At 39.8% G+C, this 23,297-nt stretch overlaps 1 protein-coding gene across 1 annotated transcript in view; it reads right to left on the bottom strand.

The window, feature by feature from the left end:
• Nucleotides 1-1,416: 1,416 nt before the first annotated feature.
• arhgap31 (Rho GTPase activating protein 31) overlaps nt 1,417-23,297 on the bottom strand; it is a 32,217-nt gene continuing 10,336 nt past the window's right edge. Inside the window, exons 2-12 of the mRNA XM_061962383.1 lie at nt 20,427-20,529; nt 20,070-20,214; nt 17,738-17,820; nt 17,558-17,665; nt 8,318-8,460; nt 8,035-8,239; nt 7,800-7,921; nt 7,057-7,113; nt 6,321-6,965; nt 6,005-6,147; nt 1,417-5,916 (exon numbers count right to left, since the gene is read on the bottom strand). Coding sequence (XP_061818367.1) covers nt 3,985-5,916; nt 6,005-6,147; nt 6,321-6,965; nt 7,057-7,113; nt 7,800-7,921; nt 8,035-8,239; nt 8,318-8,460; nt 17,558-17,665; nt 17,738-17,820; nt 20,070-20,214; nt 20,427-20,529 — 3,686 coding nt within the window. The 3' untranslated portion in view covers nt 1,417-3,984. The remainder of the gene's footprint in view (nt 5,917-6,004; nt 6,148-6,320; nt 6,966-7,056; nt 7,114-7,799; nt 7,922-8,034; nt 8,240-8,317; nt 8,461-17,557; nt 17,666-17,737; nt 17,821-20,069; nt 20,215-20,426; nt 20,530-23,297) is intronic.

Raw genomic sequence — 23,297 nt, forward strand, 5'->3', positions numbered from 1 at the left:
TATATATGTATATATATGTATAAATATATATATATGTATCTATATACATGTATGTATATGTATATATATATATATATATATATATATATATGCATATATATATACATACATAAATGTATATATGTATATATATGTATGTATGTGTATATATATATATGTATGTATGTGTATATATATATATATGTATATATGTTTATATATATATATATGTATATATATATATATATATATATATATATATATATATATATATATATATATATATATATATATATATATAATATTCAGGAAAGAACACACAGAAGTCAGAAGGAATTAATAAATGGTTTGACCATAATAGACTATCCTTAACCTCAATAAAACAAAAATAATGCTACGTGGTAACAGTAGAAGAGAAAGTCAAACACAAAAACAAATAGACGAAGTAGACATGATGAGTATACAGTTACACACACATGCATCTTTATATACCAAAATATTACAAATGTGCACACGGCTATAGTGCTTTCATGCTTTCATAGGCTCTAAACCAGTGGTTCTTAACCTGGGTTCGATCGGACCCTAGGGGTTCGGTGAGTCGGGCTCAGGGGTTCGGCGGAGGTCAAAACACACCCGACTCATCGTGTAAATAAAAACTTTTCCCTATCGGCGTATTACGGATACGGCAACAGCAGAAGTCACACTGATTTGCAGGTGTGTAATTTGTTGTGAGTTTATGCACTGTGTTGGTTTTGTTCTTTGAACAAGGTGATGTTCATACACGGTTCATTTTGTGCACCAGTAAAAAAACATGGCAACATTTTAGTATGGGGAACATATTCACCATTAATTAGTTGCTTATTAACATGCAAATTAGTAACATATTGGCTCTTAACTAGTCATTATTAAGTACTTATTAATGCCTTATTCGGCATGGCCTTATTATAACCTTAACCCTCTAACCCTGGCCCTAACCCTCTCACCCTGGCCCTAACCCTCTAACCCTAACCCCAACCAAATAACTCTAAATTAAGTCTTTGTTACTGAGAATATGTTCCCCATACTAAAGTGTTACCAAAAACATATAACTTTGTCTTGAATTTGAAAAAAAATACTTTCTATTGTTCACTAAAGAAGGGTTCGGTGAATGCGCATATGAAACTGGTGGGGTTCGGTACCTCCAACAAGGTTAAGAACCACTGCTCTAAACAGACCACTTGTGCATAAATGCCTTTAGTCTCTCAAAGGGGCCCCAAGTGAGTGAGGGCCCCCCTGGGAGTATAAGTCTTATAAACACAATCCAGTTATCTGGACCTTCTCTCTGCACACTCTGAAGGAACAGCCGTCTCATAAATGCATTTAGATATGGGGAATCAGGGATTGAAAATAAGAACATGCAACAGGAAGGCAAGCAAAACACCAACATATGTCGTTTGTACAACTTTTTATTCTCATAACCTCTTCAGTGATGTTTTCGCCATCAATGCTATTTAAAAAGAACAAGAACAAAAAAATCAAAATATGTAATAGTAACGGTATAAAACACAAAGAGTCTCTCCTGGTCCAATAATAGTTGTGTTCATATGCCGAATTTGACCTGAAGCATCACAAAGGTCCAAACACATACAGTCAGCATGCACAATCTCCACAGAATCAACCCCATGCTTTTAAAATGTAGATTCCATCACCTGTGCTCGCCTCCGTGCACAAGACTTTTTTGGCATCTTTGTCACTTGAAAAACAGAAAAAAATATGAAGATGAAAAAAAACAACATGAAAAGCTCCTTCGGTGGGTTAACATTATCATCTGTCTTACTGTTAAATATCACAATAATAACTAGATGCATTTCCTTATACAGTATAATTAATGTTTACTTCATGTCGCCAGTAAACACCTTCAGCAGTACATTCCCTGCAGTCTACATGGTCATAGCCATCATAGCCAGTGCAGGTGAACTGTTAAACAGCATCATTACCACTTTTTGTTCACTTACTGTGACCCAAAAGACTGACAACACCGGCTTTTGATTGCTCACTGTCATTATATTATAGCACAATGCTATAACCGCCTTCCAAGTCATGTTCCCACAAAGCGACACAGTTCAGTTCAGCTTGTCACGGCACAGTTCGGTACAACCAGTCCTGCTCCATCGCAAATAGTGTGACATCATAGCAGCGCGATACGACGGATTAAACAAACAAGACAAATGTTGCTGTACTATTACCCGATCCCAAAAGTGTTTATGTCGACCACTGCGATGTATCTACAGGCTTACCTTGAGGTACCGTACTGCTGTGAATCTTGGTGAAAGGGTGCCAAAATGTTGCAGGGTACTGCTCTATTTTGTTGCTTTTCACAAGGATAGTGATCCGAGCTGCATTGCTTCGTGAAAACTGTACTTTTACCAGGCAGAGAATGTATTTTGACTGTGATTGCAACCTGGTTTTTAAAACTTTACAATAGTGTTGGACATGCATAAAAGCAGTAAAAACATGTTATTTTTCCAGTAAATCACTAAAATTCAAAAGGTAGGAGTGAGTTTGTCTACATGACACTCATTACACTAACCTTCGTTCATTTTCAAGTATAAAATCTGAAGTAAATTCTACAGCGTACTGATAGTCTAATGCTGAATGCAAACGTTTAGTATGTGTATTATACTAAAAAGCATTTGATTACGGTATTTTTAGATGCCTTTAAAAATGTTCTCGTATTTAAGAAATGTGCATTTCTTTAATATACGTCATTACTATATAAAGGACTCTTAATTAAATATCCCTCAAAGCGTTCTTTAAAATACTATACTATGATTTACAACATGTTATCGTACAGGATTTCCCAAAATTTGAGTACAACCCAAACATTTTAGCTACAATTTGCACTTTAGTATATCTCCTCATGGAATACTATAGAAAATTGGATATACTTTAGAGTAGTCAGGGTAGAGCAGTATAGATTCACGATCCGCTAATAATGAGTCAACACACAGTTATTGTTGTCAGAATAGCTGCAACACATGAGTAAAAACCAAGATAATTGTGTCTTACTGATAATCAAACATGGTGGTTGCATGAGTGCTGCAAGCACTGAGAAGCTGTGGTGCATAAATTCCAACATCCATCCATTTCATACTGTATGTCCCTCTCGGGGTCGCAGGGGACTGGAGCCTAGGTACCTGCATAGGCGGGGTACACACTGGACAAGTCGCCACCTAATCGCAGGGCCAACACAGATAGACAACATTAACACACTAGGGCCAATTTAGTGTTGCCAATCAACCTATCCCCAGGTGAATGTTTATGGAGGTGGGAGGAAAACGGAGTATCCGGAGGGAATCGACGCAGTTACGGAAAGATCATGCAAACTCCACACAGAAAGGAATCGAACCCAGGATCGTGTCTCTGTGAGGCACGAGCGCTAACCACTGTTTTGTGATTGATTGTCTGAAGCACAGCATTTCCCTTGGGAAACTGGGCCCCATGGCAGTTTTCTAACATGGTAAGAAGCTCAAATACACTTTGAAGACGACATGTGTCTTGCTAAGCAAGCTGAAGGTGATGGAGTAGTCAAAACATGTCTTCAGACCTGAACCAAGTTGAGCACCTGTTGGACATCGTTAAGCGGAGGAGTCATCATGGAGGAGTGGAAGAGGATTCGAGTAACAACCTGATGAGTTCTATGCCCAAGAGGATTACGGCAGTGCTGGATAACAATGGTGCTCACACTAAATATTCACACATTTGGACTCCATTTAGACAGGATTACCTATTAGGTGCACTCATTTGTGCTGGCAGCTATTTAGACAGTGTGTTGTTATTTTACAGTCTACCTTTCTTTCATATACATCTATATATTGAATGTTTGAAGTTATTTTAAAGTTTTATTTTTGTCGTACTGTCCCTGTGGTCATGAAAATGGTTGCTTAAATGTGAGGAGAGTTCTCACTTCTGCGAGATACTGTACGGGTCTCGGTACAGCTATTTACATTCCGCCAGTCTGCATGATCACTCTATCTGTCTGTGGTTCCTGCTATCAAATATCATGGATCTCCTCTGTGGCTGGTAGAAGCAGCTGGTTGATGTTTCCAGTCTCTGACCACTTTTTGGAATAGTCATTTTATTTTGGAGAGCAATTCCCTCGCCTGACACCTCTTTCACTGTCGACGCCTCATTCAGGCTCTTGATGGATGTCAGATGCTTGCTATCGTCCCCTGATGGAGGGTAATCCATGATGGGAAAAGGGGGACTGAACAGGATCAGACTCTGTGGTCTCTGCCGGTTCCTAAAAGACGGCCTCTGTAAGAGGTTTGCTCTGTTGGGTCTGGGACAATCAACAAACACCTCAAGACTGGGAGCGTGTCGCCTTTTGATGACTGGCAGTTCTGGAGTGTTCGCAGTCCTCGTGGTCTCAGCAGCTTTCTCTGTATTTGTTTGGAGTTGGTGTTCAGGTACAGGGTCTTTATTCTCTAGCTCCTCCTTCAGGTCAGTCATCATGGGCAAAGGGGCTGTGTGGCTTTTTTCTGCACTTGTTTTAGGGTACTCCTTGTCTTGCTCTTTTGTTGTGTCAAAGTCACCATCTCTCCTAGAGGGAGGTATCTGACTGTACTGGACCTTTGGAGGGACGACAGGCACAGCCTTTGCTTGGCATGTCTTTATCATGAAGGCCGTCCGGACTGATGACACGCTGACGGGAGCAGAGTTCCGCCGCAAAGGTGCCTGACGATCATTCAGGAACAAATCCAACTCTGAGAGGAGCCCATTGTTTACAGACAAGCTCCTCTGATAGAAGGAACTCTCATATAAAGGTCTGCTTTGCTGATTAGAAATATCCCTAATGCACCGAGGTCCTAGATCCAAGTTAAGGGAGTATGGTCTGTGTTTAGAAAAGTGGTGTTCTTCTCTTTTCTCTAGAGCTGCTGCTTCATAAGACATTTGTCTGTGAAACCGTTGAGATGATTTCTGTTTTGTTGTGCTGCTTCTCCCTACTGGAGCTGGTGATGCATTGCTGCCATTGACGCTGGGTTGTGAAGAATTTGGCAAACAGGTCAATTTAGTTTCTTGTTTGGTGCCGAATGCTTGAGGGAAGTTTCCGGACAAGCTCTTTACCAGAGATGTTCCGTTTGATTGTTTGGATGAAGAAGATGAGGTCTGTTCCTTTTCTGAATTCAGAGTAGGCTCTCCAGAGCTAAACCCTAACTGCTGTTTAAATAGTTCTTCCAAATCAGGTGAGTGCAGCGGGCTGGTGACCCATTGCTTAGTGGAGCTGATGTCATCCCAAGGCTCCACTAGATCCAACTCTTCAGAGTTCCCTGCACATCCTTCGTCCTCACCATGGATTAGCAGCTCCAGAGAGTTGGGTCTCTTCTCTAAACATACAGACATCCTTGAAATAACTTCCGGTATCTTCTCCACATAATTTGAGGCATTTTTGTTTTCTTTAGGACTTTTATGTTCCTCTGATTGTCTTTGGTTATCAACTGTTGGAGTGTCATCACATAAACATGTTTCCTTCAAAGGAAGTTGCTGCTCCGTGTGAGCTGCGTCTTTAACCAAAGGTGGGATTTGTGCAACGATCTTCTGAATGTTCTTGTCCTTTTTATCCAGAATAGGGCTGACACTTTTTCTGTGTCTATCGACCTGAACATGATTTTTATAGAGAGAAAAAAGGATGTCTGGCTCTGAAGGCTGCTTCTTTGTAGATCCAGACCTGGAGGCATTAAGATGATCATTGCGGGATGTATTTGGAGACTGATCCTTGCATAATAAAGACAGCGATGGAGAGCTGAGACTTCTTTTCGTCTTTACATCCATGGTTAACCTCTTGTTTTTATATGTTAAAACAGAAGTCTTATCCGTCAGGTCACTTTTGGATTCGGTTATCTCCAGTTCTTGGTGGAGATCAGACCACATTTTCTTTACAGTAGATGATTCATTATCCTACAGATTATGAAAGAAGCAAACAATTGTTAACATTAAATTATTACGGTGCCCGAAGATGTTTATTTCAGCAACAACAAAGGTGTACCTTTTGAGCAGAGATAGGCTGATTGTCCAGTTGTTGCCCACTAGATGGCGTTGTAGCTGTGCCTTCACTCACAACTGAAGGCTCTTCCAATTGAGTCTTACTGATCATTTCCTGAGGTTTCTGGTCTACACCATTGCTAGTATCTGAGGAAAAAACATGATTTTGAGTTACATGTAGTCCTCAATTTACAATCTATAAAATAATGCTTTGGGCCCTAAAAGGCAACAAAAGTTTGAAGGCCTTAAAACCTAAGATATGTGTGTCTATAAATAAGGATGAACTCTAAAATTAGTTCAATAAAGAAAGAAGCTCTCACCCTGTGGCTGGATTTTTTGGGCCAACTCCAATGTGTCTTTCCTCTCTGTTCCTTCTCTCTTGTCAGGCTCCAGTTGGGGAAACATGTTACTTTTCCCACAGTTGCTCGGCTCGGAGGTTTCTCTGCAGGGTTTCAGGCCTGTTGCTGCCATCTTATCCTTGGCAAGCCCTCTACACGGCGTGCTGTTGGAGCTGATAACGGCTGACACGCGAAGTGGTACTGACACAGCGAAAGGCTCCGATATGTTAACGACTCTTCGCTGATGCCTCGGTGATGACTCAAGTGGAAAGAAGCTTCCGGGAAAGGAAGGCCGTGAGGAGCTGTTGTAGGACGAACCCGAGTACAACGTCCGCCTGTTTTTAGGGGACGTTGGCTGGTAGCTGCTGAGGTCATCTCCCTTGAACACCTTCAGTTGCTCTGGCAATGTTTTTTGAGGAGTTGCCGAAGCACCCAGTGAACCTTTTTGATCTAAGCCGGAGCTCCAACCACCTGTTGCTCCATCAGATTTTTTCCCCTCAAACTCCCAGTTTTGGTCATGTTCGCTCAAGTCGTAAAGAGAATCAGATCCGAGAGTTCTGGATTTTACATCTGGCACGAAATTGTTGCCTTGTCCCCCTGATGGACTGTTTCCAGTTCTGTCATCATCTGGTAGCAACGAAAGGTGGACCAAAAATCAAAACTTTTATGAGTTTGTACATACCATATACATTTGACTTTAATGTGTCAAAGACCTTACCTGTTGGCAAGGAACACAGTGACTCCATGCTTCTGGATGGTCGAAGAGATGCCTTTTCTGAGGGCAATAATGTACAATGTTATAACAAGGCATTACAAAAACCTCAAAAAACTAAAGTACAGTATGGAATTATGAGAAATCTAGTTAAATAAACTATTGAATTGGCATGATGAATTGGGTTAACAACAATTGTCTATCATGTAGAATTTCGTTAAAATATTGCTTTTGACGTTATGTTGTGTTGAGGCTATGCACAAAACCATGGAGGCCCAATAGATAAAACCTTGCAATAAAATCAGGCCTCATTGTTTGTGGGTAAAAATGACTACAAGTAAAGACCAAACGTAAAAAAAGTTCAAGAACCATTTTGAGCTAAAATTGTTATTTTTTTTGACATATTTTGTAATATTAAATATACCGGCATGCGACACTTGCAATAACCAAAGAGAATGCGGTTCCCAAAGATAACAAATTTAGCATACATACAAATACAACAGCATCAGTATTTACAACAGCTAGACACACCGTTACAAATCCTACATTTTGTTACGGCGGTTTTCTGCAGGCCGCACGGTGGCACGGTGACATTCCTGGTGCAGATAATATTTTAGACTTGAATTGCAACCCTGAGCCTTGTTCCACTTATTAATTGCAGGTTTGGTTGATTACATTTCTATAATACTTTTTCATTTTGGAAGTTTTTCTGTGCTTGATGTGTAGTCCAATAATGTTTACACACTTGCCTCTTAACCCTGGAGCTCTTATAAACACACTGCCATTCCTGCTCAATTTTCCTTTGGAGTCCACTGACCGTCCCAAATTGAAGATGGATTTCCATTTCTTAGATTTCCCTGAAAACTTTCTCCTGAAAGATAGGGAGTTGTTGCTGAGCTTGATTGTCATGAACCAAGAACACATGTTTTGGTTTGAGTGTTGACTATACTGATTGTACATTTAGGACAGTAAAGTGTGACATACTTGCTATCCAAGTCTATGACGGTGTGGTAGAGCGTGGCCATGCTAGTGTCAGGGAGGCTGTTCTCTCGCTGACGTTCTCTGTGCACAGGATGGTTTGGACTTAAGGAGCGGGCCTGGGCTTCTTCCAGGCTCATCAGTTTCATTGGCCCACATTGCCCGCTGATCGGGAGTGTGGCGTACTTCTCACCACTCACGATATTTGGCCCTGTTGAAAAGGAATCAGTCAGTGTGTTGTTTTTTTGTGTGTTAGTTTGTTTCAGTTTACATTTGATGAATACCACACCTTCTTTGGGTTTGATTAGCACAGAACTGCCGCTGAAGATCTGCTCAGTGTTGTTTAGAATGAACTCCACTACTGACTGATGTATTCGCACCTCTTGGAAAGCCATGTCTCCATTACAAGATGAGGCCTCAATTGCTTTGGATCTAAAAAAAAAGTTACACATGTTTTCTCAGAGTATTCCATCAATTGCAACTGGACTGTACAGTTTGTCTTAGGGGACGTTTCGCCTTTAATCCGAGCTGGCTTCATCAGTTCATGCTCATAGATTTAGAATTGTCAGATCTAGTCTAATCTATGAGTCTAGTCTAATCTAATTTCAACAAAAGATGACCAATCTAAGTCTATGGGCATGAACAATGAATCAACGTTCTGGAGGACAGTGGATCAGCGTTCTCGTCATGTTCTCCGTCAGTACTCACGTACGCCCCGGGAAGCAAATGATCCCACCAGCAGACTCAATTCAAAAAGACAACGCCTGAGGGCAAAGTAAAAAAATCCTAGTCACAGTCCTAAAACCAAAAGCAGACAGCCTCAAGAGTACCTGGGGGTAGGACCTGCCCTTCGCATACTGCAACTCAATTCTGAAGGCTTTTCTGCTGCAAAGCAAAGCCCTAATAAAGTCTTTGCCTCCCAACATCTGATTGATGTGATCTGCCTTCAAAAGACCCACATAGCCAAAGAGGTAGCAGGCCGCGACACCATCAACGGCTTTGACCTGCTGTGCTACACACCCCACGCCAAACACGGACTTGCCCACCTATGTGCGGTCTGACAAAGCTGAGGCAAACAACACACTACTCAAATGCCATAACCATTGGTGGCTTCTATATTGCTAATGTGTACAACCCACCTAGTCCCAACTGGGATCTGCAGATGTGGGGGACTTTAACAGCCACCACCCTGACTGTGGATACCCAACAGCGGACAGTGACGGTGGGGCACTTTTAGACTGGGCATCTAGAAATGACCTTGTTTTGATACATGAACTCAAACAAAGAGGAACGTTCCACTCAGCTTGGTGGATTAGGTACTATTCTCCTAACCTGTGCTGGGTCAACTCTCTGAATGCAACCCCCTATCATGCACAGATCCTCATTCTTGACAGTCAACACCGGCCCTCGCTCAATCACATTGGCCTACAGCTCCCAGTAATAACCAGCCCAAGAAGCGCTAGAACTTCCTCAAAGCCAACCTGAAGAAATACAGTGAAACCCTGGACCAGAGTATTGTCACAGTCCCACTCCACACCATCACTGTAGACCAGACCTGGGCATTCTGCGGCCCGCGGGCCACATCCGGCCCGTTGTACGTCCCTGTCCGGCCCGCGTGAGGCCAAACATAAATTACAAAATAAATTTTAAAAAGTATCTATCTCGAGTGTGCAATACAACGGTGCCGCTTTTGTTTTGAAAAGCGTTATTTGTATTACTTCCGTGTGGACGTATGCTTGTGCGCGATTGTGAGTGAATGTGAACAGCGGCAATCACAAATTACAAAATAAATTTAAAAAATCATCTATGTCGCGCGTGCAATACAACTGTGCTGCTTTTATTTTGAAAAGTGTTCTTTATGGGCGTATGTCCGTGTGTAACCTGTGAGTGAAGGTGCACAGCGACAAGTGATGCCCGGTTATCCCCGAGACGCTAAAAAGAGAAAAGTTGATGACGAATGGCGTGTTTTCAACAAGACATGGACTGCCAAGTATTTCTTTACAGAAATTAAAGGTAAAGCCGTGTGCTTACTTTGTGGTACACAGGTTGCTGTGTTTAAAGAATATAGTGTAACGACCTGCTGAAGTTGATGTTGTGTTCTTTAGTTGCGGAAATGAGGAGTGAGGATAGACGTGCGTGTGGAAGGAATGAGATAAGTTGAGCTGTGTTAGTATAGGTTGCTCAATAAAAGTTTAAAAAGAGCTTCAGACTTGGTGTACACTTCTTCTGGACGCTACAATTGGTGTCAGAAGTAAAACTTTGCGCATACTGCCGCTGCTTGTGTGAGCATACTGCGCTGCTTGTGTGCTCAGCCTGCTACATCATCGGGAGGTACGTGCCGCAATGTTTCCTGGTGACTTTGTCAAGATTGAGTGGGGACTTAAGGTTCCGGCAGCGACTGCAGATGTCTGTGTGAATCCCGGACGTGAGGAGCTCGCCGCTAAGAGAGAGAGAGAGAGGGTGGAAGGAGAGAGGCAGCGTCTACAGGTGCAGCGCACGCTGCTTGGCATGGGGGAATTCCGCCCTCAATGAAGACTCCCTGGTTTGATGGCAAGGCGAACTGGGAGGCATTTCATCCAACTTCTGACACCAATTGTAGCGTCCAGAAGAAGTGCACACCAAGTCTGACGCTCTTTTTAAACTTTTATTGAGCAACCTATACTAACACAGCTCAACTTATCTCGTTCTTTCCACACGCACGTCTATCCTCATTCCTCATTTCCGCAAGAGCAACGCTTCCTCCTTCTTCGCCCATCACCTTACAGGCGTGATATGTTCACAACAAAGAGGATGCAGGATAAAGTGACAGACATTTACATTTTTGCATTGTAATATACATCAGGAAGTGTTGTGTAAGAAAGTGTTAAAAATAAAACCATCAAAAGCCATCTGCAAAAGCAAACAACCACTACCGACCACTTTCCGTTCCATGCTTAGACGAAGAAAGTGCTGCCCTCCTACAAGCATATGAAACATCAAGGGACCCTGAGATGGCAGATCACCTCATTGAATCGCTAACTACAGCCGGCTAAAAAGTGGGAGGAGACAGTAGCTGACCTGAACTTCACCCACTCTAGCAGGAAGTGTTGGAGCCTCATTTGCCGTTTAAAAGCTGCACAGAAACCTCTTTCCCAAAGCCGATCATCTGTCACATCTAACCAAGTCGCATACCATCTAGTGTCTATTGCAAAAGCCCAGGACAAACAGACCAGAAGAGCAGTTACAGCTGAGCTTAAGTCACATCAGAAAGCTTGCAGAGAAGAAAAATACCCTGAGCCTTTTGAGGCTGCTGAACTGGAGAAAGTCCTGCAGTGTTTCAAATCTGGGAAGGCAGCAGGATATGACAACATCTCACCAGAGTTTATGCAACATCTGGCCCCCGAACTCGAACCAATTTTACACCAGAATCATACAAGCAAACCTGATCCCAAAGAAATGGCGAACAGAAAACGTAATTGCCATATTAAAATCTAACAAAGACCACAAACTACCAGCAAGCTACCCTGAATCTCTGTACTCTGTGTTCCCTACAAAATCCTAGATTGCCTTATACTTCACCGTAGGGCTGGGCGATATGGCCTTTTATTAATATCTCGATATTTTTAGGCCATGTCACGATACACGATATATATCTCGATATTTTTCCTTAGCCTTGAATGAACACTTGATGTATATAATCACACCAGTATGATGATTCTATGTGTCTACATTAAAACATTCTTCTTCATACTGCATTTATATATGCTCATTTTAAACTTCCATGTAGAGAGGGAAATCACAACTAAGTCAATTTACCAAAACTGTATTTATTAAACAGCTATTAAGCAGTGGCACAGACATTCATGTCATTTCCAAAACAGAAAGTGCAAGATTGTCAGAGACATTTTAAAACAAGCTATTAGTGCACTTTTGTGAATGATGTCACCAAGATGAGATATCAAAATAACACTAAATTGAAGTGTTCTTTTTGTACAGAACACCACTACAATAGTTGAAAACAAATTAAGTGCACTTTTGTGCATGATGTCACACAAGATATTTCAATAACTGTCAAATAAAATGAGCTGCATAATAGGTTCCTGCGGACGTTATCTCCTTCAGTTGTTGACTTTTTTTTTTCATACGATGTTGATCTGGAAATAGTTGCTTCGGCATTTTGTTGGTGTGGCACCAGCCAGAGATGTTGATGCAGAGTTTCAAGCACTCCTCATTCTCTAGCGGGTGACTTTTCAAATGATGCTACATTAGCAGTGCTGCTACTTTTTGTAGCAACGCTTTTGCAGCATAAATGTTAAATGACAAAAAGACTAATATCTTCATGAGCTGTGTATACCGGGCACCTGGTTCAAGCATAGAAACTTTCAATGAGTGGATGGGTAAACTATTTTCCTCCGTGAACCATAAAACCATATTTATCTGTGGTGATTTTAACATTGATTTGTTAAACTCAACCAAGCAAAAACATGTTGATGACTTCATTGACACAATGTACAGCTTGTCTCTATATCCAACCATAACCAAACCAAGCAGAATAACAACACATTGTGCCACAATCATTGACAACATTTTTACTAACATTATGGGAAATCAAGTCACCAGTGGCCTATTTATATGTAATATCACTGACCATTTACGTGTTTTTACTTTATATGACTGTCATCTCAAGAAAACCAAAGACACTAAGGCAAAAATCTCTAAACGAATAACAACTGAGGAAACAATCTGTGTCCTAAACAATAGTTTAGCAGTTCAGGATTGGACTTCAGTATACAGAGAACCAAATGTGGACAGTGCTTATTGTAATTTTTTAGACATCTTTACTTCCCTGCATAATAAACATTGCCCCATGAAATAATATTTTATAAAAGAAAAAAAGAAAAATAGCCCTTGGGTCACAAAAAGGGATAATTAATGCCTGTAAAATGAAAAACAATCTCTACAAACTTTTCATCAAAATAAAAACAAAAGAAGTCGAACAACAATACAAGAAGTACAAAAATAAATGAACTGATGTTATAAGAACAAGCAAATGGTTATATTGTAAAAAAAAAAACTATATGAAAACAAAAACAATATAAAAGGAACTTGGGATGTTTTGAATAGTCTAATCAAACAAGGATATTCAAAATTGACATATCCTGATTACTTTATTGATGAAAACGGTGAAGAATAAGTTCAATAGTTTTTTGTAAATGTTGGTCCTAAATTGGCTGTTGATATCCCAGACAATGGAGTTACAAAATCAACTATTGAACAGAAATCTTCGTCATTCTTCCTCTCAGCTACAAATGAGCAAGAAGTGACAAACATTGTGCGGAAGTGTAAAAGTAAGTGCTCCACTGACTGCCATGATATCAACATGATATTGGTTCAAAAAGTTATACTGAATATTGTAAAACCCTTAACTTATATATGTAACCTATCATTCCAGACTGGCTGCTTTCCAAGTCAAATGAAAATCGCTAAAGTGTCTCCCCTCTTCAGAAGTGACAGCAAACACGCTTTCACCAATTACAGACCAATCTCTCTTTTGCCTCAGTTCTCAAAAATCTTAGAGAAACTGTTTAACTCTCGACTTGAATCTTTTCTTGAGAAGCATCACATAATCAATGACGGTCAGTATGGCTTTAGGGCCAAACGAACAACCACAATGGCAATAACTGAAGCTATTGAAGAAATTACTAATGCACCGGAGCATAAAAGATATGCAGTTGGTATTTTTATTGATCTAAAGAAAGCCTTTTTTATACCATTAATCATTCAATTCTACTAGATAAAATGGGAAGCTATGGAATTAGGGGGCTGGCTGGTGACTGGCTAAAAAGTTATTTAACAGGGAGGGTACAGTTTGTAAAAATTGGTCAATTTTTATCTGATACTCTTGGCATTGCCTGTGGTGTCCCCCAAGGGTCCGTGTTGGGGCCAAAACTGTTTAATGTATATATTAATGATATGTTTAATACATCCAAAGTACTGAAATGTATACTATTTGCAGACAACACAAATATATTCTACAGTAGTGATGACTATAATGAGCTCATAAATACAGTAAACACAGAGTAGTAAAAAAAATGGATGGACACAAATAAATTATCTTTGAATATAAATAAAATTAAGATAGTGATGTTTGGAAATCGCAACATAACGTCTGAACAGAAAATAAGTATTGATGGTACCCAAATTGAAATCGTAAATGAGAATACATTTTCGGGAGTAATAATTGATAGTAAACTATCATGGAAACCTCATGTCAGACACATTAAAACAAAAATCTCCAAAAGCCTCTCAATTATAAACAAAGCAAAACTATACCTCAATGAAAATGCACTCCGTACTCTATACTGCACCTTGGTACTGCAATACCTTACATACTGTGTTGAAGTATGGGGGAATACTTACCACAACACAATTCATCCTCTGATCATATTACGAAAAGAGCAGTGCGGATCATTCACAACGTGGGTTATTTAGAACATACTCATAATTTGTTTATGCAATCAAAGTTGCTCAAATTTGATGACTTGTTAAATATAATACATTAATAATCTTATATAAAGCATTTAACAAATTATTGCCGCCTAATCTACAACCTTTTTTTTTTTTATAAGACGAGTGCAGGCTCATAACTTGAGAGGCTTTGGATATTTCTTATTGCCGAGAGCTCAAACCACTCGTAAACGTTTGTGTGTGTCTGTATGCGGAGTAAAAATATGGAACAAACTGGACTTACAACACAAGCAATGCCAAACTATTAATCGATTTAAACTATTACACAAACATGGGGTCTGGTTCAAATATAGAGATGAGGGTCTTTAATTTGACCTGCTGCTGTACTCTGTCTCAAAGTGTTAACATGTGCTCAATGTTTCCTTACCATTATTGCTATGTTGTCTATTACCATTATTGCTATGTTGTCTATTACCATTATTGCTTTGTTGTCTATTACCATTGTTGGTATATTCATTATTCCTGCATTGTTGATACAAATTATTGTTACAGTGTAACAATAATTATTGTTACCTGTGGTAATGCCACTATGATACAACATCTGTACTATAATCCTTGAACAAAGTAAGAGTGAAACTCATGTGAATAATCACTGAATGGAGAACTGGGGGTGGGATTCAATCATGCATTACATACCATACATTACCCTTTGCACTATATTAATTTATATTATTATGTGTTGTCAACTTTGTACTTTTTTATGTCATTGCCTGAAATAAATAAATAAATGAAAAAAATGAAATGAACATATTCCCACTTGAAGCCAAACCACCGCCGGACGATGAATCCCGTGCTGTTTTTCTTGGGAATTAATTCTTCCTCCATTTGTTACCAGATTTGCACCTTCTTTCTCTCGTATTACCACCCGCCCCTCACCGTTAGCATCCCAGCTAATGTTACCATGTGGCTACCTCTCTGCTCCGCGGGAGCATGTGACGTTGCACACGTGACAGTATGTGACGTGTGTAAGAAGGTGGGCTTGGTTTACGTCTCTGTGAGAAGGAGAGACAAGAAAGAGTGGGAAACGCATGCAGTGTAATGCCTGCAGCTAAAAGCAACTGCGTGAGAATGTATCCTCGAATATCACGATATGGTAATTTTCTATATCGCACAGAGACAAACCCGCAATATATCGAGTATATCGATATATCGCTCAGCCCTACTTCACCGTATATCACCAGGAATAGAGGAAATTCTTTGTCTAGATCAGGCAGGTTTCTGCAAGGGCCGCAGCACAGAAGAACAAGAACTGCTCCTAATCACCTGCATCGAAAATGGTTTCAAGAGCAGACAGAAGACAGGGACTGTGTTTCTCGACCTCACAGCCGCCTATGATACGGTCTGGCACAAAGGTTTACTACTGAAACTCACAAAAGCGCTCCCTGCCTGGGCCACATCCACCTTCAAAACTCTGCTGACCAACCTGAGATTCAGAGTTCACCTCGGACAAATCAAGAGCTCATGGAGAACACAGACAAATGGTTTCCCACAAGGCTCAGTTCTAGCTCCAACACTGTTTAACCTCTACACAAACAACCTACAAAGCACCAAATCCCGTAAATTCATCTACGCAGATGACATAAATAAATAAATAAATAAATGGGTTGTACTTGTATAGCGCTTTTCTACCTTCAAGGTACTCAAAGCGCTTTGACACTACTTCCACATTTATCCATTCACACACACATTCACACACTGATGGCGGGAGCTGCCATGCAAGGCGCTAACCAGCAGCCATCAGGAGCAAGGGTGAAGTGTCTTGCTCAGGACACAACGGACATGACGAGGTTGGTATTAGGTGGGGATTGAACCAGGGACCCTCGGGTTGCGCACGGCCACTCTTCCACTGCGCCACGCCGTCCCCCATCCGTCTGGCATTCCAAGCACCAGATTATAATCAACTGGAACGCGTACTGACTGAGGACCTCACTTAACTGAATCAGTACTGCAAAACAAGCCCAGCAAAAACTGTTTCCAGCGTATTCCATCTCCACAATGCAAACGCTGTCAGAGAACTCAACGTTTACCTGAGCGGGCTTAAATTTAAAACATGCCCCTAATCCAACCTACCTTGGAGTGACCCTTAACAGGACCCTGTCCTTCAAGGAACATATAAAATGGACGGCGGCTAAGTTGAAGTCCAGAAACAACCTGCTCTTCAATCTTGCTGGTACGAAATGGGGCACGTCAACCTTCACACTATGCACTTCAGCACTGGCTCTTGCATACTCTGCAGCATACTATTGTGCCCTTGTTTGGTCCAGGTCATCCCACACACACTACGTGGGCACCCAGCTCAACACAACCATGAGAATCATAACCGGAACAATTCGTTCAACACCACTCCCCTGGTTCCCTGTCCTATCAAACATTGAACCTCAACATAACAGCCCGCACCTAAAGGATGCTTCAAAAGGTTGAAGACTCCCCTCATCTACCAATAAACAAAGACATCTTCAACCATGGACTCCCATCCAGACGCCCCATTTTGTAGAACACCCCACCAACTGACTTCCCTATCCAATCAGCTTGGGAGAAGGAATGGGCTTCCAAGGAGGTCCCCAATAAACATTTGGTGTCAGACCCTTTCCTACAGGTCCCTGGCACTGACCTCCCTAGGACACAGTGGTCAACCATCAACAGATTCAGGACTGGACATGGCTCGTGCTTGGCCAGCCTTCACAGATGGGGCAGTAGCCCTAGCCCGCGGCATACAATGGACCACATCATTGAAGCCTGCCCTCTCCAAAGGCTGAGAGGAGGAATGGTCACCCTCTACACAACAGACCAGGAGGCAACTGCTTGGCTGAAGGACTTTGCATTTGCTAAAAAAATTAAACCTGCTGGGATATGAGGCAAAACATATTTTAAGGCTAACTGAACAGGCCAGTTGCGACCAATTAAATGCCCAGAGAATACATTGACTGGAATGAATGACAACATCCATAGACATCACACATTGTTTTTTGGGAAATACTTAGCTTACCCAACATAATCTTTATTTTGCATTCGCGAAACTCACCTCAATAGATTAGGAGCCCAAACTAAAGCCAGATTCCTTGTGTGCATGTTGGTCTGAGCACTCAAGGTAGCGAGGCGGGCCAAATGTTTGGTGAGGTACTCCAGAGTCCTAAAGATAGTTGACAAACACTCAGTCTCCAATAGGTTACAGGCTTAGGTGTAAAATGGTGCTATAGTTCACCTGAAGTGAGGCGTTGGTAATTCCCTGACCACCTTTTGAATGTGAAGAAGTCGTTCATGATCCCCGCAGACTGAGGCTGCTTCCTGTATGTGAAAACAATTTTTTTATTCCAATCACCGCTTTATTTGGAGTAGGAACTGAATTGTGCAAACGCAGTATGCTCCCACCTAGTGACACACACACTTAAGAAACAAGCCCACAGTGGAGACCGTGTGGTCAAACAGATGTGACTAAGGACTGAAGATGTTTTTCTACTTTTGTTCCTCATGTGTGAATAAAGTAAATCATTTGTATGTAGTCTGTATGAGTTTGGCAGCATGTCTGCTGGCAAGGTTCCAGGAAAAGAATGATAATAATAAAGCACAGGGTGACAGATATACTGTCTATCCTGAAAGCTTCCAGGAAGGTTATTGGGGATGGCAGGAAGTCCAAAAGCACCTTCAAATGCTGTTTTACAGTCTCAGTGCCAAATTAAACAAGAAGCACAGACCTGAAAACCAAAAAAATGCATGCAAGTATTTGGACACCTTGACTAGCACATCTTTACAATCTAGAAAGGGAAGAAAAAAAGGAGTTTGCGAGTTATGTCGGAATTTAATTGAATGAGAGCGCCGGGCTTACAATCTCTGTTCTCTATTCTACCAAATGTGTTACCTTTATGGACTTGGTTTTGTGAATTGCACTTGATCAGTGTCTTCCCTATACTGTTTTCACATTGTGCAAAGAATAAAATTGTACAATATATATTGGTAAAATTGAGATTCAGTTAGAAACTCAGGGGTATCTTGCCTAATCCCTGATTGATAAATTATTTAAGAAGTCTCAGACCTTAGTTTATTGGTCTCAGGTACAACTATTGGAGCTACTGTACAGTTAGGGCCTAATCTACTAAATTCCAAATAACAAGTGCTAATTACCATGCGCAAAATACATATAGTAATTGCATGTATTATTAGTAGCCGTGTTGAGTGATCTACTAAAAATGCTCTGCAAAATGGATAATAAGTGCAAAAGTGGTGCAGACCGACCTATTTAAATTAGGTTTTAATATATATATATATATATATATATATATATATATATATATATATATATATATATATATATATATATACACACACATGATATATATATACATGTGTGTGTATATAAATGTATATATATATATATATATATATATATATATATATATATATATATATATAAAATCCTTATCTAAACTAAGAAATTTTTTTTAACCGACCTGAACCATCTGATACTTCCATCCAAAAATCTAAAATTAAATTAAAAATATAATACTACATTCAAAATTGATCAGCAACATTAACTCAGAGCACAATATAAAAAACATGTAAACCTACAAAACAAAAATGAATAAAACAATTTTTGCTGATTTTTTTTAATCAATCAGAATCACAATCAGAAATACTTTATTAATCCCCGAGGGGAAATTAATCAAAATGAGAAAGCCAGGATTCATGAAAAATGAGTATGTTTTGTAGCGCACAGCTACTGCATGATACTGATAAAACATTTTCCTCAGGGTCACATGCGCTTATCCCCCCCCCCCCCCCCCCCACCCGAGCGGCCCGCCCCACTGTTTGAGAAGGACTGCCCTTGAGCCTGTTTATGTCCGCCATATGTGGAAAATCTATCATCTCCCTCAGTGGTTCGCTTCAACAAAAGTGGCTTTTGAAGTTCCTGGTGTGTTAAATGGCATGAATGAAAGAGGATAGCTTTGTAAAAAACTAAAATAATAATAAAAAAATAAAAAAATAAAAATGGCTTCGCTACACATCTTAAAATAAAGTCTCGTGTTCTGTCGTATAGGTCAGTCGGCACTCGACTCGGGAGCTGTCAGTTTAATTATTTAGTTTTTCTTAAGTGAATAAGCTAACCTAGCGTGATGTTACTGTTAAATTCTGACTTTAACGTTAGCACTGCACCTCACATAGCTAAGCTAGTGTATGTGTCCTGAATGTTATGTTGTTGTATCGGACATATGGCATCTATTACGTTGGACAAGTGCAGAGTTACAGGGTATATGTAAAAAGTGGATAAAGTGCACAATAGGGCTTCTATTAGACACACACTCCGTGGCAGACAGGCGTTGACTAACACGGTTCATTAGCATTAAAGCTACAGACACACAAAAGGGTGAAGGGGCTTAGCAAAAGCACCTTTAAGCCCTGTGAACTTCCAACATCGAGGCTCGATTTGGGGCAATGCACTTTCAATGTTTTTGGGACCTCTGAGACTAATTTCCAATTGTCGGAAAATGGTATAATATGGCACCTACGATGTGTTTGACCGTGCGTCTGAGCATACTTACGGTGAATTTGCTGTACAGCTCATAGGTGAGCAGAGGATTGGGTAGCTCCCTGAAGTACAGCTTACATAAGGAACCCACACAGTGGATGTCCTGGAGGTACACTTCCCTTGTAAGATCAGGGCACGCCTCAGAGCTGAATTCCTGTCTGCAGGCACACACACACACACACACACACACGCATATGCTTTGATTGTTTAACACCACTTCATATCGCTCACAATCAAACTGTTTGTGCAAGATGTGAGAAAATATATATGGCATATATGTATTTATTACAATGCCCATGTGACCAAAATGAGATGCGCAGTAATCTGGAACGTCATAAGATCTGTTTCCAAACCCGATATTGCAAAATACCTGAGCCGCTGGATGTTTGAGGTGACCCCTGACAACCTGTAGATCCCGTCAACAATCCCGTGCTTCTCGATAAACTCTGCACATTTCTGCAGAACCTGAGGGACTTCAATAGAAAATGTTTTTGTTAGTCCAGACTCCCAGCTATTAAAATGTAGACATTTTGTCAACCTTGATGACCAACACTGCGCCGTCACGTTGCCTTTAATGGTATGGACTTGTTTACGGTCCCTAAGGCTTACTGATTGTAGGTGGCCTTTGACAGGAAGTTAAAAATGGTTTGTTTGTTTCAGAGGAAGGTTGACACACCCAGTCCTTGTAGCGGGTATTACTTACGACATTTCCTCTAATAGAAAAGGGCTACCAGTGACCAACACAGCTTTGCTTGCTTATACGGTACATCATCTTCTGTTTGACTGCACCAGCCCTTAGTTGGGGATTTTTTAGTCTAACTAAAGCACTAACATGATGCCTTTCTTTGCTACATGCGCACATTTTTGTAGTTCAAGTGCATGTAATTGGTGCTCGCTCTGCCCAGTGCAGACTATTCCTGCATTCAAATACGCCCTGACTTGCATGGATCTTAGTCCAAAACCTATTTTTAGCAGTGCTTCTTCTGCTTTCATCTGAGACTCAGAGAGACTTCCAGCCATGTTCTCATACGTTTGACTTGATTGGACTCTAGGTTGCGTGCCTGCGATGAAATGCTGGATGCTCAACAGTGTCCCTGTCTTGACTTATGCCTGTGCACTAAGTAAACACACAGACACTCTCCACTGTCCCTAAGAGGTCTTTAAAATGCAATCACACGTTTGTCCCTAACGACAATTAATGTCAGCTTCCCCAAAATTCTAAATTTAAGGAACAGAGGTCCATTCTAAAAAAAGTGTCAAAGTGGTTGTCTGTATATACATACCTGTATGTATGTATGTATATATATATATATATATATATATATTGATCATCAAAAATATAACAAATAAAGGCTTGACATAACTCACTGTGCATGTCATGACTTTATTTCACTTTTTTTTTTACATTTGAAGTTAAATTCCTGGCATTAATAGACTTTTGCGCGATGTTGAAATTGTTTTGAGTTTCACCTGTACACACGTACGCACACACACACACACACACACACACATATATACAGGTATATATATATATATATATATATATATATATATATATATATATATATATATATATATATAATGATAAATGGGTTATACTTGTATAGCGCTTTTCTACCTTCAAGGTACTCAAAGCACTTTGAAAGTATTTCCACATTCACCCATTCACACACTGATGGCGGGAGCTGCCATGCAAGGCGCTAACCAGCAGCCATCAGGAGCAAAGGGTGAAGTGTCTTGCCCAAGGACACAACGGACGTGACTAGGATGGTAGAAGGTGGGGATTGAACCCCAGTAACCAGCAACCCTCCGATTGCTGGCACGGCCACTCTACTAACTTCTCCACGCCGTCCCCTTATATATATATATATATATATATATATATATATATATATATATATATATATATATATATATATATATATATATATATATATATATATATATATATATGTATATACATATACATATACATATACATATACTTATATATATATATGTATATGTATATATATATATGTATATAATGTATACATATACACACACATATATATTATGAATATATACATATACATATTTACACATATATACATACACACAAGCACAAACACACACATATATACATATATACATACATACACACACATCATATATATATATATATATATATATATATATATATATATATATATATATATATATAGCAGCTGAGATAGGCTCCAGCACCCCCCGCGGCCCCAATAAAGGAACAAGTGGTAGAAAATGGATGGATGGATGGATGGATATATATATATACACACATATATGTGTATATATATACACACACCAATTCCTCCGGAATTGTTTTCATCAAAGGCGGCATAGCACAGAATTGGTGCCGTGTGCATCCCCAGGAAATAAAATGTGTAAATGATGAAAATTACCTCTGAAATATTTTTTGGTATAAAAAAAAGTGTCCTCCACGTTGATTTTGATTGGTGATTTATTTATAGAAGACCTATGATGACCTACATTTGACACATTTCCTTGTGGTTTGGATTTTATGTATTGGATATGCTGTGGTGCATCGACAAACTGCATGCAACCTCACGCCAAAATGCATGAACCTTATACGTTTGTAATTTGATGCTTTGGCATTGTACAACAGGAGTATCCAACATTATAACAACATTCATAAGTCAGAAAAGACAAAATTAATCATAGATTTCCTTTTATTCAAGTCATAAAAATGTAAAGATGAGTTCAAACTACCTTAAACCCTGGGAAAAAGGCATTTGTTGCCTGTCACCACTTCCCTAAAATGTGATTTTTATAATGAATTATCATTTAAATCCTACATATTTGTATTACTCCTGATGTATTACTACTTTAAGTTTGTTTTCCTTAAATGTCTTTAAAATATCAGCATTGTCCTGTTACGTAACATATTTTTTTGATGTTATTTTTTTTTTTTAATCACTGTAACATACTTTGTGTTAACATGCTATTAGCATAAATGCTACGTGGCTTTGTTTAATTTATTTGCTAATTGTATGTTAAGAACTCACCTCTGTTACTTTCAGACATCTTTGCCTTCACAACCTTGTACAACTTTTTTTTGTCTGAAGTAGGCAAATGCATTTATTTAGTACAAACCCAAAACCAGTGAAGTTGGCACGTTGTGTAAATCGTAAATAAAAACAGAATACAATGATTTGCAAATCCTTTTCAACTTACGTATATTCAATTGAATAGACGGCAA

This window comes from Nerophis lumbriciformis, linkage group LG09, assembly GCF_033978685.3.
Source record: "Nerophis lumbriciformis linkage group LG09, RoL_Nlum_v2.1, whole genome shotgun sequence".
NCBI lineage: Eukaryota > Metazoa > Chordata > Actinopteri > Syngnathiformes > Syngnathidae > Nerophis > Nerophis lumbriciformis.